The 16,307-nt window shown below is 50.6% G+C and overlaps 1 protein-coding gene across 1 annotated transcript in view; it reads right to left on the bottom strand.

Annotated features, from left to right (window-relative positions):
• Nucleotides 1–582: 582 nt before the first annotated feature.
• The window catches only part of LOC125627805 (complement C3-like), a 56,519-nt gene continuing 40,794 nt past the window's right edge, over nucleotides 583–16,307 (bottom strand). Inside the window, exons 30-40 of the mRNA XM_075121786.1 lie at nucleotides 14,872–15,030; nucleotides 13,514–13,664; nucleotides 12,446–12,497; nucleotides 12,136–12,223; nucleotides 9,942–10,031; nucleotides 9,376–9,481; nucleotides 7,879–7,968; nucleotides 3,961–4,047; nucleotides 3,315–3,398; nucleotides 2,143–2,278; nucleotides 583–912 (exon numbers count right to left, since the gene is read on the bottom strand). Coding sequence (XP_074977887.1) covers nucleotides 771–912; nucleotides 2,143–2,278; nucleotides 3,315–3,398; nucleotides 3,961–4,047; nucleotides 7,879–7,968; nucleotides 9,376–9,481; nucleotides 9,942–10,031; nucleotides 12,136–12,223; nucleotides 12,446–12,497; nucleotides 13,514–13,664; nucleotides 14,872–15,030 — 1,185 coding nt within the window. The 3' untranslated portion in view covers nucleotides 583–770. The remainder of the gene's footprint in view (nucleotides 913–2,142; nucleotides 2,279–3,314; nucleotides 3,399–3,960; nucleotides 4,048–7,878; nucleotides 7,969–9,375; nucleotides 9,482–9,941; nucleotides 10,032–12,135; nucleotides 12,224–12,445; nucleotides 12,498–13,513; nucleotides 13,665–14,871; nucleotides 15,031–16,307) is intronic.

Here is a 16,307-nt window from a genome sequence, read left to right as displayed (position 1 = left end):
TCCTGGGTTCTATACTCAGAACAGCGAGGGAATATTGTCCAGCATTTAGAGCACAAAGATTCTACCACTCCTCCACTCCTAATTCTATCACTGTCCTGTTATGGGTGAGTCACATGAGCATTCTGTGCCTCAGTTTACCCACCTGGGAAATGTGTATAATCCTTCTCTCTTAGTGGAGTTTCATAGCTGTGAAGTTGTTTCATTCTTGTTGTAACTCCAAGAATTTATTTGATATCCATCCCAGTGGTATCTGGGCAGAATTCTGTTCAGCAGCGGCATCTGGTGGCGCTGTGGATTTTGGTGGAGAGCGTCTGTGTACCTCCATGGTGCCAGCCGGCACAGGGCTGAAAAAAGGGACTGTCCCAGCAAAAACGTGTTGTGTGGTCACTCTAGGCACACAGAGGTAGAGAAGACTCGCTCCCAAATATCCATCCATGCGTATCTAACCACCCATTCATGCTTGTCCATCCTAATCTAATTTAAGGTCTTTCTCATGCACCCATGATCCTAGTAGCTGGTTACTTATAAAGCTATTTTGCAGACTATGTAAAGATTGGTAAAAAGTCACACAGCAGACCAGGGTAAGAAATCAGCCGTTTATATATATAGAAACAACAAGAAGAGAAGAGAGCGAAACCCCCAAGAGGACAGGGCTAGTGGCGAGAGTCAGCAGCATTGGGACTCTGAGTGGAGATGTCTCCACCTGAGTGTAACACTCCGTCTCAGCTCACACTGTCCCATTGGGGCCGCTGGGAAAGCTGGGTCCAAGTTTAGGTTGGGCAGCCAAACATGGTCATGGCTTCAGAGAACTCAAGGAATTCCTGGCAGACGTTCTGGAAATCCGGCTCCTGGCATTCATCCTCGTTGGGCCACTTCTCGATCCAGGTGTCCTTGCCAATGATGTAGGATAGCCTGGGACAGACAGGCAGAAGGGTGAGCAGTGAAGCACAGAATGTGTCCAATTTGTTGGCTCAGTTCCTCAAGGGCAGCCAGGTTTGCCTAAGGGCATAGGTAGCGCGTATGGCGGGCCAGGGGAGGCTGAGTCCCTCCAAACAGCCAGGCGTGGCCCCACTCATGCTCTGCCCTGAGCCCCCTCCTGCTTCCCGTTGCTTCCCCCTGGCCACAGCCCATGCAGGCTGCTCCTCTTCCCCAAGGGGGCTGAGGCAAGTGCAGGCTGGCCTGTGGCTCGGGACTTGAGGCAGATGGGCGCCCCCAGTGCAGGGGCCCCGCAGCACTGGGGCTCCCTGGCGCTCCAGGGCTGGTGGTGCTTGAGGCACGGGGGGCCGCAGCGTATGGCGCTCTGAGGCTGGGGGCTCAGGGGCCGCAGCACATGGCGCTCCTGGGCAGGGGGTCCTGGGGCCATGGTGCCCAACACTTCAGGGCTGTGGGCGCTCAGGCTGGCTGGCTAGAGCAGCCCAGGTCTGGGGCTGGCAGCCGCGGTGGTGGGCTTGGGGCTCCAGCGGGAGGGATGGGTGGAGAATGGGCGGGGCCGGGGGCCAGCCTCCCCAAACAGCCAGCTTACACTCAGACTACAGAGAGACTACAGATCCCAGCATGCAATGCTCCATATATATATAGCATGAGGATGGAACTTTTAGCCTCTGTGAGCTGCATCTTTGTTGGTGAAGCTCATGGTTAGGTGCAGTTTCTACCCTAATTAAATATATTTCCACCAAGTTTAAACGTAAGTGATTTGGGAACAACTGTGGCTGGATGCAGGGACCTTGAAATTGCACTGTGAATGTGATTTGTGCTGGTGAAATAGTTGGGTAGCCCCTGCGGGGAATGGTGGTCCAGGGTTAGACGACGAGGCGAACTTGGATTAAATTCCCAGCAACTCCAGAAACTTCCTTTGGGTACTTTGGAGAGGTCACCGAAGGCCAGTCAGTGGGAGTTAGGTGCCTCAATACCTTTGAGGACCTGGACCTTAGGCTATCCGTGCCTCAGTTTACCCATCCATTAAATGAGGGTAATAACGCTGCCCTGCCTCCCATAGTGAGAATAAATACATTCAATATTGTGAGGCTCTCAGAAAGTACAGTAATGGTGGCCTGATAGGTACTTAAAATTGATAGGGTAATTAATTAAGGGCGTGTCGGCTTGAAAGTGACTAACGCAGGGTAACCACAGGAGGCTACTTACTCAGCTTTCCTGGGCCACAAGTCGGTGCTGAGTCCCCAGATCAAGTAGTCTTTGTTACGCTCCAGCCTCAGAGACTCCCTGCATTTTATGTGGCTGATGAATGGGCGAGTTTTTCCTTGTGGATTTTCATCAGTCCCTGGGGGGACGGGGAAAAGTGAAAAAAGATCTCACACATAAGAGCAGAGTGACGAGGAGATAGTACAGGGTGGAGAGGGATGAAGACGAAAGGAACAGAGAAGAGGTGACTCCTAGGCGTTCTCTTGAGATTTCAGTACAAATTCAGCCCCAGTGCGACTGCTGTGATAACCAATCACTGAATCTCCAGCAGTCATTAGAGACAGGAAGGACCATCTTGTGGTTGCGGCACCGGGCTGGCCTGAAGAGTTCAGGCCTCAGCTCCTGTTTCTGCCACAGACTCCTTGTGTGACCTTGAACAAGTCACTCGATCTCCCTGTGACTCAATTCCCCACCTGTGAAATGGGGCTAATAAATCCACCCAGTGTCGATTTAGACTGTAACCTCGTCAAGGCAGGGGTTGTATCTGGGTATGTCCAGTGCTTAGCACAAGGGGCCCCTAATCTCAGGTAATACAAATAATTAGAACAGTCATATCAGCTCCCAGTGAGTGAAGCCGCTTTGAGCTCAGTTAGATCCCTGCTTACTTTGTCTTTATATCGATTTATAAAAGTCAGCATTGAGGAAGAGAGACTCCACCTCCCCTATAGCAGCTTGGGCCAAAGGGCCACCAAGTCTGGGGTCTTGACTCCCACAATGGCCAATGCCAATTGCTTCAGAAGAAGGTTGAAAAAGCCCATAATGAGACTGGCCAATTGCGCCAGGCTGAACACAGTGAGAGGTTCCCCCCTGTTATTTTGTCTGCCTTTTCATGGCATGGCTGCCTCAGTGGGTTGAGCAAATTCTTTCTTGTCCCCATGTGGCTACAGGTTAATGCCCTGGAGCATGAGAGTAGATTAGCCTTGCTTTAGCACTTCCTCTGGAGAAGAGAAATAGCTCTTATGAATTGGTTAGTCTCTAAGGTGCCACTAGTACTCCTTTTCTTTTTGCGAATACAGACTAACACGGCTGCTACTCTGAAACAGCAATTATGCAGGCCTTTATCCCAAAGGCCATTCAAAGAAATTGCACCCTGATTTTAGAAGGGGAGCTCTTACCTGCTTTAATGATTTCCAAAATTTCCATGATGTAGTAGTCAGAACCGCCCACTTCTTCAGTTCTAACAAGCTTGGTTTTATACACTTTAAAAAAGGAAGACATACAAAACACCAGTTGAAGGTCTGCAGTACTTTTCTGTCAAGAATTCAGTGTGTAACTGACTCCCCAAACTGGCTGTGAGAAAGATGGTCCCATGGTGTGGGCGATAGCTGGAGACCGGGGTTCATTTCTCTGCTCCACCACAGACTTGCTGCGTGACCTTGGGCAAGTCACTTAGTCGTTCCGTGCCTCAGTTTCCCCTTTTGTACAATGGGGATAATAGCACTGCCCTGCCTCACAGGAGGTTGTGAGGATGAACACGTTAAAGATTGTGAAGTGCTCAGATACTAGGGAAGTGGGGGGCAGATAAATACTTAGGGTTAGATTGAATCTTAAACAGTCATCTGATCTTGTTCATTTCTGGGAGTTTAAGGCCCCAAAATCTCATCAGGTTTCTGCCTCAGAAACCTTAACAGGTTTCTGCCTTCTGACCTTACCCCTGATTCAACCTCCAGGGCAAACTTTACAATCCAAACCGAATTCCGAACCCTGTCTCTGCGCTCTCCTCATGGAAAAAGACTCAGCAGATCCAAATCACAGATTTACCATAATCCACTCCAGGTTCGCAGACTTCCTCCATTCGTTTGTTCAGGGTGATGGGACCCTCTATCTTCTGCTGCATGAAGCAGTTTTCTATGGGGAAGGAGGATGGGGTAGAGAATCACCAAAGGAGACCATAGTTTCAGCTCTGCTATTAGTGACCCACAGGTGCCCACCTATTTGAATCCTGGGTGAGCCATGCTAGTCCAGACAGTGACAGGCCCACCTCCTCCGACAAGGGAGTGGCCATGAAGCCAACCACCCATCACGTTATGGGGCACAGGCGCCAGTGCCGTGGGTGCTCCGGGTCTCAAGCACCCATGGAACAAAAATAGCAGGTGCTCAGCACCCATCAGCCACAGCCATTTGGCGGGGCTGCAGATCAGCTGTTTGGCGGCTGGCAGGAGGCATTCGGCGGAGAGCAGCGGGCAGGGGGCCTCGGGGAAGGGGACAGAGCCGGGGCAAAAAGTGGCAGACCGAATGGGGGGTCTCAGGGGAAGGGGCAGAGTGGGGGTGGAGCACCCACCAGGAAAAATAAAAGTCAGCACCTGTGTTATGGGGCACAGTAAAAGAAGAAACAAGGGATGGAGAGGTAGGTTGCAGAGTCTAAATGAGGCGATCCTGAGCCGACAGACTCAGACAGCTCTGCAAAGGAATCAGTAGATGTTGCCCAGAGGAACTCTTTCTGGATATATGAAATAACCAAGGACCATAAATAGGCCTGGCAATCTCAGCTATCTTCCCTCTCTGCACTGGTGGATATCTACCTGGGTCAGTGCCAGGAGGAGCCTTGTCTCGGGACTTAGTGGAGCTGCAGATGGGAAATCAAAGGTGATGGGAACGACAGATCTGGAGACTGAATACCTCTCTGTATGCCTGGCAGACTGCAGGGCTACAGCAAGTTCCCCACTGAACAAGGGCCCCACGAATGGGTCTCCACCCTCTTCTAGAGGATCCCTTCCCAAGAGTCAGCGGGGAGTGGAGCCTTCATGGCTCATCCAATACTTGGCCTCTGTGCTGAAACTGACAGCAGGGGGCTGAGGGGTGCCAGCTGTGGGCATCCTGGAATGAGAGGACCCACATATTTTAAAGAAGTGCCTGACTTCATGTCACTACCCCCCAGGCCGGATTCCAACCACTGAAACAGCTGGTATGTTTCCACGGAAGTTTCATAACCAGGGAGGAGCATCCCCATCGGAATGGCTGGAAACCCAGCAACTCCTGCATCCCAGACTGCCCTGCTTCAATGTGTGCAGCCCCACTCCACGGATCAGCTGGCTTAGCCCAGCCCCCAGGGCCCTGATGGGCAGAGAGGAGGAACTGACTTCTCCAATACCCGCTCCCTCCCGGTCATCCAGCCGACAAGAGAAATTCTGCTTCTATGTCCTGCTGCCAGCTCTCCATGTGATTGGCAGGTGGGGTTGCCATTGGAGAATCACAGAATCATAGAATCATAGAATATCAGGGTTGAAAGGGACCTCAGGAGGTCCCCCTGCTCAAAGCAGGACCAATCCCCGACTAAATCATCCCAGCCAGGGCTTTGTCAAGCCTGACCTTAAAAACTTCTAGGGAAGGAGATTTCACCACCTCCCTAGGTAACGCATTCCAGTGTTTCACCACCCTCCTAGTGAAAAAGTTTTTCCTAATATCCAACCTAAATCTCCACCCACACTGCAACTTGAGACCATTACTCCTTGTTCTGTCATTTGCTACCACTGAGAACAGTCTAGAGCCATCCTCTTTGGAACCCCCTTTCAGGTAGTTGAAAGCAGCTATCAAATCCCCCCTCATTCTTCTCTTCTGAAGACTAAACATCCCCAGTTACTTCAGCCTCTCCTCATAAGTCATGTGTTACAGTCCCCTAATCATTTTTGTTGCCCTCCGCTGGACTCTTTCCAATTTTTCCAAATCCTTCTTGTAGTGTGGGGCCCAAAACTGGACACAGGACTCCAGATGAGGCCTCACCAATGTCGAATAGAGGGGAACGAACACATCCCTCGATCTGCTGGCAATGCCCCTACTTATACATCCCAAAATGCCATTGGCCTTCTTGGCAACAAGGGCACACTGTTGACTCATATCCAGCTTCTCGTCCACTGTAACCCCTAGGTCCTTTTCTGCAGAACTGCTGCCGAGCCATTGGGTCCCTCGTCTGTAGCGGTGCATTGAATTCTTCCATCTTAAGTGCAGGACTCTGCACTTGTCCTTGTTGAACCTCATCAGATTTCTTTTGGCCCAATCCTCCAATTTGTCTAGGTCCCTCTGTATCCTATCCCTACCCTCCAGTGTATCTACCACTCCTCCCAGTTTAGTGTCATCTGCAAACTTGCTGAGGATGCAATCCACACCATCCTCCAGATCATTTATGAAGATATTGAACAAAACCAGCCCAGGACCGACCCCTGGGGCACTCCACTTGATACCGGCTGCCAACTAGAAATGGAGCCATTGATCACTACCCGTTTAGCCCGACAATCTAGCCAGCTTTCTATCCACCTTATAGTCCATTCATCCAGCCCATACTTCTTTAACTTGCTGGCAAGAATACTGTGGGAGACCGTGTCAAAAGCTTTGCTAAAGTCAAGGAACAACACATCCACTGCTTTCCCTTCATCCACAGAACCAGTTATCTTGTCATAGAAGGCAATTAGATTAGTCAGGCATGACTTGCCCTTGGTGAATCCATGCTGACTGTTCCTGATCACTTTCCTCTCCTCTAAGTGCTTCAGAATTGATTCCTTGAGGACCTGCTCCATGATTTTTCCAGGGACTGAGGTGAGGCTGACTGGCCTGTAGTTCCCAGGATCCTCCTTCTTCCCTTTTTTAAAGATGGGCACTACATTAGCCTTTTTCCAGTCATCTGGGACCTCCCCCGATCGCCATGAGTTTTCAGGGATAATGGCCAATGGCTCTGCAATCACATCCGCCAACTCCTTTAGCACTCTCGGATGCAACGCATCCGGCCCCATGGACTTGTGCTCGTCCAGCTTTTCTAAATAGTCCCGAACCAATTCTTTCTCCACAGAGGGCTGGTCACCTTCTCCCCATGCTGTGCTGCCCAGTCTGGGAGCTGACCTTGTTCGTGAAGACAGAGGCAAAAAAAGCATTGAGTACATTAGCTTTTTCCACATCCTCTGTCACTAGGTTGCCTCCCTCATTCAGAAAGGGGCCCACACTTTCCTTGACTTTCTTCTTGTTGCTAACATACCTGAAGAAACCCCTTGTTACTCTTAACATCTCTTGCTAGCTGCAACTCCAGGTGTGATTTGGCCTTCCCGATTTCACTCCTGCAAGCCCGAGCAATATCTTTATACTCATCCCTGGTCATTTGTGAGGGTGAGGGTAGGTGGTCAGGGAGAGTGGAAACCCTTTGCGAATGCAGGGGAGGAGGGATAGGAGACGGAGTGAAGGAAGATATTGAGACTCTGCGTGGTGAGGGGTAGGCTTCAGACTGGGAAGGTGGGTCCCGGGGGTTCCTACCTCCTCCATGGCCGATTCCAGCCCCTCAGGGTTCCGCTCCCTGGCCCAATCCCAGGCCCTGCAGTCCCTTCTGGTTCCTCTCTTGCCTGCCTTCCCCAGGCGTGCATGACTTTATGTGGGGGTGCATCCCCCACATATTTCCACTGAGGGCGCCCTCATCCCGACCCTGGTCCCACCATTCCTGTATGTGGTGGTGCTGTAGCAGGGACACAGCTGGCCAAGAGTCAGAACTCCAGGCTGGGGGACAAACCCAGGGACCATCCTGCCTGTGGCTGCCGTGAGCCTGTATCATATGTGAGAATCATCCAGAGCCCATAGGGAAGGAGAAGCCCTGATGAGCGACTGAGGGGCTGATGCTGGGGGGCCCTGGGACTGCATGTTTGCTGGTAAAGCTGACAGGGGAGCCCCCACCAGAGATGTAAGCAGAGACAGAATTCTCCTTACTTTCTGCACACCGGCAGACTTCCCCGTGACAGAGCTTATTGAAGAGCCCGCTCTGCTTAGATGGGCGGTAGAACTTGGTGCACCGGTCATCTAGAGAAAGATCAGAGACACGGATTACTACCCTTCCTGCAGAACAACGGCCATGATTTACAGCACCTGGGAGACAACCCTGAAGCCCTTACTCAAGCGGAAGTCCCACTGGGTGACCCTGGGGAAGGGAGCAGCAGTCTGTGGGAACAACTTTCTTAGCTATAGGAAACCATCAGCTTGAAATGATGGGCTGGTGCTTGTTGGATACACCCTCTTAATCATGCTAGCAGCAAATCCACCTCTGGAGGTAAAATGCGGGGAGAGGGCCAGTAGGATCATTATTACCTGTAGTCAGAGGTTCCCCTTATTATTTTGCCTACCTTTGCATGGGTGCGTTAAGGTGATGAGTGTGACCACATATTTCCAGCATGAGGTAATGTTAGAACAGGAGGAACTGGGAGGTGGGCAGGAAGTCAGACTAGATGATCAAGATGGTCCCCTCTGGCCTTAAAGTCTATGAGTCTGAAACCCCTGAGTTCTAATCCAGGAGTTCTCAACCAGGGCGACACATACCCTAGCAGTACCCCAGGGGGTATGTTCACTTATCTAGATATTTGCCTAGTTTTACAACAGGCTCTAGAGCCCTGCAGCAGGACTGGGATCCCTCAGGTCCCACTGCCGTAATAGCGGGAGTGGGATAAAAATTCAACAAACAATGCAGGAGCGGGTGGGAGTGGGAGTAGAGACTGTGGGGCGGGGTGGGAGCAGGATTGAAAAAATCGTCCTTATTTACCACAAAGAACAGGAACTCCCCGGCCAGCAGCCGCCGCTCTCTGGCCGCTCAGCACGGAAGGGCAGCGCACAAGTAAGGGTAGCAAAATCAGATCATGCCACCCTAACTTCTGCGCTGCTGCTGGCGGCGGCGTTGCCTTGAGAGCTGGGAACCTGGCCAGCAGCTGCCGCTCTCCAGCCGCCGAATGACAAGGCTCACAAGCGAAAACAGGCTCAGGTCTCACACTGAAATGTATTTTTTGTATTTTTATGTCTGATTTTGTAAGCAAGTCATTTTTAAGTAAGGTGAAACTTGGGGCATGCATGACAAATCAGACTCCTGAAAGGGGTACCATAATCTGGGAAAGTAGAGACGGGAGTGTGAGCTAGTGTAGAGCAGGAGATTGGGATTCAGGACGCCTGGGTTCTATTTCCAGTGGTGGGAGGGGACTGTGTATGCGGAAGCTGTACTTAGAGCTCTGAATTGGCAATCTGCTCCCAGCTGTGCTACTAGCTGTCTAGGGCTTACCTGAGGGCAAATCTCTTAACATCTCAGTGCATCCCCTCTGTTACACGGGGATAATGATAACCAAGTATTTCAGCAAGAGACTGCAAGAAGTAATGACACCAATGTAACCCAGAGCAGAATTTGAAGCCATGGTGCCTTTAATGGTGAGGAGAGCTGCGATCTGTTACCTATGTTGTAATAGTCGTAGACTGTGACGGATGCCGGCTGAATGAGACCAACTTCGAAAAACTGGTGAGCTTTAAACTGCAGGCATTCATCCTCTCTGTGCGAAACCTGGGTGGGGGGGAAATAACAGGATTGCTTAGGCCGAAGGGTGGCTGGATGGAAAAGAGAGAATGAAAAAGAATAAAAGAAAGGGAGATGTTGGGGAAAGAAGAGGGCAAAGAGAAAGTGAGGCAGATGGAGGAAAGAAGAACTAGAGAAGTGAAAGGAGCAAGGAAAGAAGAAGTGAATGACACAGAGAAGCAAATTCAACCTTAATGTCAGATGCTGTATTTCCCACTGAAGTCAATGGACCTACATCCACGTACACCAGCTGAGGATCTGGACCATTCAGTTGTTCCTAGTGGAAAGCCTGAATCTGGGCCAGTGAGTCAAATTCAGCCAGGGGTTGCAGTTTGTCAACTTGCTGACGTCTGCGGGGATGCCAGGGTGTATCTGGGAATGCAGTTTGGCTCAGCAGGGGCCCATGAAATGAACACAGAATCAGAGAAGCTCCTTGTCGAGTCTTTACCTTGTCCAGGTAGATCATGAGGTTGCCTCTGTCGGACAGGGCTTTGTCGATTTCAAACTTGGAAATGTATCTGTCGACCCCTTGGGAAAGCTAAATGTGAAGAAGGAAAAACAAGAGGCATTGTGGGTAAGGCACCGTCTCTGTGAAAGTCCTGCAGCTGAGTGAAAAAAAATCCATCATCTCACTACGTGACTCAGTGGTGTCATGCTTGTGATCACGTCTCCCATGAGAGGATCTGCATGGAGGATACTAGCCTGCTACTTACTCAACAGCTAGGGTTGTCAGGCATCTGGTTTTCAGGAAGAACACCTGGTCGAAAAGGGACCCTGGCAGCTCCGGTCAGCAGCACAATGGGGATAAGGCAGGCTTCCTGCCTGTCTTGGCTCCGCACAGCTCCCGGAAGCGGCCGGCATGTTCGACTCTTAGGCGCAGGAGCGGCCACAAGGGCTCAGCACACTAACCCCACCCCGAGCGCCAGCTCCACAGCTCCCATTGGCCAGGAACAGTGGCCAATGGGAGCTGCAGGGGCGGTGCCTGCGGCTGCAGGCAGTGCGCAGAGCCCCCTGGCCCCTCTGCCTAGGAGCTGGAGGGACATGTCACTGCTTCCAGGAGCCGTCTGAGGTAAGTGCTGCCTGGCTGGAGCCCGCAGCATGAACCTCCTCGTGCACCCCAACCCCTTGCCCCAGCCCTGAGCCCGCTCCCACATTCCAAACCCCTTGGCCCCAGCCCGGACCCACTCCTGCACCTCAAAACCCTCATCCCCGGCCCCACCCTAGAGCCCACATCCCCAGCCGGAGCCCTTGCCCCCTCCTGCACCACAACCACCTGCCCCAGCCCGGTGAAAGTGAGTGAGGGTGTGGGAAAGTGAGCGACAGAGGGAGGTGGGATGGAATGAGCAGGGGGCGATATGTTGGAGAAGGGATGAGGCGGGGGGGGCCTCAGGGACGGGACGGGGCAAGGGTCTTCGGTTTTGTGTGATTAGAAAGTTGGCAACTCTATCCACAGCTAACGGAGCTGGTACTCTCGCTGAAAAAGTTGAGCTTTCCATGATAAAGGTCCCAGGTTCGGTGACCACAGTGTCCGTATGCACAGTGCCTACATTTGTAATGAAAGAGGTGCCGGGGCTCAAGCAATTTATTTATTTCTTTTTTACTTTCATACTGACGCAGCAAGCCCAGAGGTGCCGGGGCTACGAACTGCCAGGCCCAGAGGTGCCGGGGCTCAGCCCTGGCACACATGAAGCACTGCGTACACAGCCAGAGATGACCCAGACCTGCAGATGGGGGGGAGGGGGGGGAGGGGGGTGGAGCAGTGCCACTGGGGGCAGCAGTGTCAGTAGATGTTACTGAGCATGCTCAGTACAAGCCAAGCAGCAACTCTGGGCACACTATGGTTCTGGTTTGGCATTCTGGCTGATTTTATGCAGCTGCAGGAGGAGAACACCAATGCTGGAAACATCCCTGGGTTTGTTTGCCTAATAATCCACCCTCATTTTATACCAGGGCAGCAATTCACTGCAGTGACTCCTTCGGGGCCTGGCTTTTTTGTGCAGCCTCTTTTTCTATATCCACGGTTCTCCCGGCCCAAATAACTCCTCACCGTGTTGGTCAGAGGGTCTAAAGGGAAGCCATTTTTTTAAAATTCTGGCCCCACTGTACCAGAGACTGTATCAAATGCAGTCTGCTCTGGCATGCACAGTCAAATGACAGCAGCCCCTCAATCTGCTATCCAATAAAGCAGGATTGAACTGACCTAGATTTGTATTGCCAGATTTTCAAAGCAGCCGGCGCAACTTGCAAAACTTGCCCCGGTCCCTGATTGTGTGTGTGAATTTGGACGTTAGGCTCATAGCCTATTCATCCCCTGGCATCTCCTCTATGAATGCCAACAAAGGGCCCACCAATTGTGGTGCTGGTTACAGAGATGTGAACACCCATCCCCAAGGAAACTGAGCTGAGTCCCAAAAAGGCCCCCAAAAACTGCCCAAGGGAGATGACATTCCATCCTCAAGATGGAGAGAACTGGTTGCGGTTTCCTAAAGCTGTTACCAATCCTTAGAGCCATCTGGTCTCCCTCCAGGTTTAACCCTGGAGCCTGACTATTCACCTGGTGCCTTGGATTTTTTATCTGAAAGCCCCAGCCAAACCACTGCATTGTTTATTACGTTCCCTGTTCTCAGATTACACTGACATACTCTCTTAAGATCCTCCACGTCTGGTGAGAAGCCAGTGAGCATGGAGACATCGATGATGGACATTGTGGCATCAACCACACTGAGGAACCTAACGAGGGGAAGAGAAAATACCCTTTTGATCAGAATTCATCACTTGAACATTGATTTTGCGATCGCTCCACCAGCTCCTGTTGCTTTATCATAACTTTTTTGGCAATTCCATAGAAAAATTCATAGCCCAGGATTCTCCAGCTACCCCCTGCATCTGTCCATCTACCCACTGCATCTATCCATCTATTTATCATCTCTCGTTAAAGGGCATTGTTCTCACCTGATGCAGATTTTAATATAGACTGAACGCATTGCTCCTTCCGGCTTCTTAACTAGAAACATTGCAGAAGAGAAAAGAAATTAATATCTCAGTGTAAATTTCATGCCAGAATAACCCTCTTTTGTTTTTTAGGTGCACTAACATGGCTTAGTAATCAAACAGGTCCTACAGTAGGTGTGAAAAATCCCTCAATAAACCTCCCCTCCCTTCCAGCAATCCATAAATAACTCTTCCCATCCCGGGAACGCAAACTAAAAAGCCTCTCCCAGCTGGGTGGCACAAACAAAATATGGTCTAGAGTTAGCAGAAAGAGGAGACCGAAACAGAGAGAACCCGTGGGTGTGAACTTGGACAGGTGGGAAAGTTCAGAACAATGTACTGCTGGCTCCTGTTTCTGTAACAAGAGGTGCCAAAATCCTGGATCCATCTATCATATGCTGGCCTGATGTGTGGTCATGGCTCCCTCTACTGGCCAGCCCTAGCAACTCTAACAATCAGCTACTCCCAGCTCAAGGAAATTGCTCCTTTAGACCAAGCCGCAGAGGCTTGTGTTTTGGGTGCTGAAGATCCTGCCTTCTGTCCCATGCTGATTTCACCCCCATGCTGTCTGGAAATGTGTTCACTGGAAGTCTGGGACTCTAACCAGACTCCCTGCCATGGGCTCATCTCTACTTCAGAGGGAGACAATATCCAGAGCAGCTGGCCTGTGTTCCCATCCACATCCGATGCTCCAACTCTGCTGCTAACAAGTGCCATAATGAGAGAAGGCAGCATCTCCTCCCTTATCTGGAATGACCCTGCATTAGTTGCAACCTAGAACATATGGTAGCTGTAATAATTTAGTGTCTGCCCTATGGGTATAATTTTGTAGGACTTGGGAACTGGGAGAGTTTGAAGGAGCTTCACAAAAATACTTTCCAAAGTTAAGAATGTGATTGCAGAGATGGTGGTTGGTTGGTGTAAATCCGCTGCTGCCCATGGAGTTAAACTGGTGTAACTGAGCCAAATTTGTCCAGATCTGAGGATTGACAGCAAGCTTCAGAAGAGAAAAGACGGGCAGTTACTTACCACCCCGGGCTTCTTCGACCGATACCCTCAGGTCAAACTTCTTACACTGAGTTTCTTTCTCCCGTAGCTTTGCGTTATAAATTATCATTACGGTTAAGGTTGCTTGTCCAGTTCCTTCTGCCTTCACAGTGAAGTCCTCATTCCATTTGGTCTGTAAAGATGATCCAAGGTTAATTTTCTTTTATAGTTCATTATTATTATGATGATTTAAAGACAGGGCAAATGAAGCTAATGAAGAAAATGAAGCTGGTGAGATTGACAGCCACTCGCCCAGAGGGGCTGGGGGGACTCTGCAGAGGCATTAGCATGAAGGAGAAAAAAGGTTACTTACCAGGCAGTAACTCTTTGATCTCCAGATGCCAAGCCTAAAGCAACCCATCCCCTCCTACTTCTGGATTCAGTTCAAAACCACACAGTCCAGGTCACTAACCCTGGAACAATTTACCTTGGGATGTGTGAGGCAACCCCAGCCCAGGGCTGCTCACTCAGCTCCGGTGACTCACCCCTCCAACAGAGCCTGCAGTGACAATCCCTGGTCAGGCCCTGGGCCAGCTAACCCCCAGGCACAAGTATTTTACTGTCCCCATCAGAGCTGGGAGTTACTCTGCATAACACCACTAGTTGGCCAGGGACCTTCCTCCGGCCTTGCAGTATTACAGATGTCCCAGGCTTCTGGCCTGCCCTTGATCCAGTTCCTGTTCCTGCCCCAGCCATGCCCGAGCCTTGTTCCTGCCCACTTCAGCCTCATCTGTGCCCTGCTCGGACCTTATTCCAGCCCTGTTACAGACCCGCTCCAGCCTGCATCCACCTCCTGACCCCCCCAGGCCCTCGGACTGACTCCAACCTGGCTTTGACCGTTGGCCTGCATCCGGACTCTGACTTCAATCCTGACTTAGCTTGTCTGTGGATTCTGACCCACGGCCTGTCCCCAGACCCTGATTTCAGCATTGCCCTTGGCCCAGTCCCAACTCTACAGCCAGCTCCAACCACCAGGCCTCACTGCCTAAACCCTAGAGCCTGACAGGATGTGGTGGATTCTCCATCACTTGAAGTCTTTCAGTCAAGGCTGGATATCTATCTAAGAGACATCTCACAGCTCAGCTAGAAGTTATGGGCTTGATGCAGAAATTAGTAAGTGAGGTTCTCCGGCCTCTGACCTGCTGAAGGTCATACGAGATGATCATAATGGTCCCTTCTGGTCTTAAAAATCTGAGTCAAAAGTGTGGATGCATTTGGAGCTGGTGCCAGGAATCTGAATCCCTCTCCCATTCCCCAAAGGGTTTGGATAGGAGATTCTAGTCAAATCCCCTTTCGCTATGATCAGTGGTCTCTACTAATCACACAGAGAAGCATGATACCTCTGCTGTTCTGGCCACCAGAGCGTTGTGATTTAAGATTCTGTACTTTATCGGACTAGCATGGTGCCGCAGGAGAATAGAAACGTCCAAATTCAGGTCTTTGTGCTGCGGAATGTCTATCTGGTACTGCGCAAGAGCCTGGAACACCATGATGGTAGCCTAGAACACCAGGAGGAAGACAAAAGGGTTATACCTTATTGTCCTATTGTGCTGGACATCTGACAGCTTCTAAAGAGACTTCTTAATGAAGAGGAACCAAAAATACAATGAAAGAAAACACCAGGGTTCCACTGGGTGTCACGCAGGCAAAGGGTTATATAATAATATTACCTGGCACCTCTGTAATATGTTTCATCAGTAGATCTCCAAGCACTTTACAAAACAGTACAATATCTTTAACTCCATTTTACAGATGGGGAAACGGAGGCACAGGGCAGGGAAGTAGCTTTCCCAGGGTCTCCCAGGAAGCACGTGGCCAAGCCAGGAATAGAACCCATGGTCAATAAGTAAATCGTGCATGGTCAATTAGTTTCCCATCTCCCCTAGCTATTAACAGGGGCCAATTGTCACCTGGACAGAGCACAACAAGATAGTGGCTCCTTCTATGTGTATGTAACCCAGACACCTCCTGGTGGCACCGAGACCACTTAGCGAGAGAGATTAATGAGTGTGCTGTACAGCCTTAGCTAAGCCCCATGTGGCTTTTAGCTCATGTAGGAGAGGCTCATGCATTTAGCTCCAGAGATCCCAAGTTCGATCCCGCCCACTGACGACCGGGGTCTATCGGTATTACAAGTGGGGGCTTGTCAGGGACTCAGACGTGGAACCTCTTGCTAAATGCATGAGCCTCTACTGCATGAGCTAAAAGCCATGTGGCCCTTAACTAAGGCTGTAGAAGACACATTAATCTCTCTCTCTAAGTGATCTCGGTGCCACTGGAGGGGACCGAACATCACACTCAGGAGGTGTGTGGGTTACATATATAGAGACATGTATGGCACACACAGCACAGCGTTAGGGATAGAACACGCTGCCCGTGACTCCAAAAATACAGACCACTCCCAGCAGAGCTTGTAGCATCCTTTTAGGTAGAGAAAAGACAAGACTCAGTAGCAAGGAATGTAAAGGGGCTTCTCTACTGAGGCTGCTGGACACAGACAGACCCTATAGCTCCTAGTGGCCCCCGTACTCCAGGGAAGGGAGCAATATCTGAGGACAATCCATCTTTATTTAGCTGCCACTAGCAGTAGGGTTTTTATCCTCTCCAGTGGCTTGTGTAAGCACAGTTTAAAAAAAAGAATCCAAAAACCCATAACCTTACAGTTCTACTTAGAGATGGATTAAACCCAAATCAATTCAAATTAGTCATGATCCACCCTGGCTTTGTCATATGGACTCAGACCGTTGGTCCTACACGCCTGGTACCCTGTCTCCAG

The sequence above is a fragment of the Caretta caretta genome, chromosome 20 (genome assembly GCF_965140235.1).
Source record: "Caretta caretta isolate rCarCar2 chromosome 20, rCarCar1.hap1, whole genome shotgun sequence".
NCBI lineage: Eukaryota > Metazoa > Chordata > Testudines > Cheloniidae > Caretta > Caretta caretta.
Note: the sequence above shows the minus strand (reverse complement) of the source record. Positions and strands in the feature narration are given on the sequence as shown.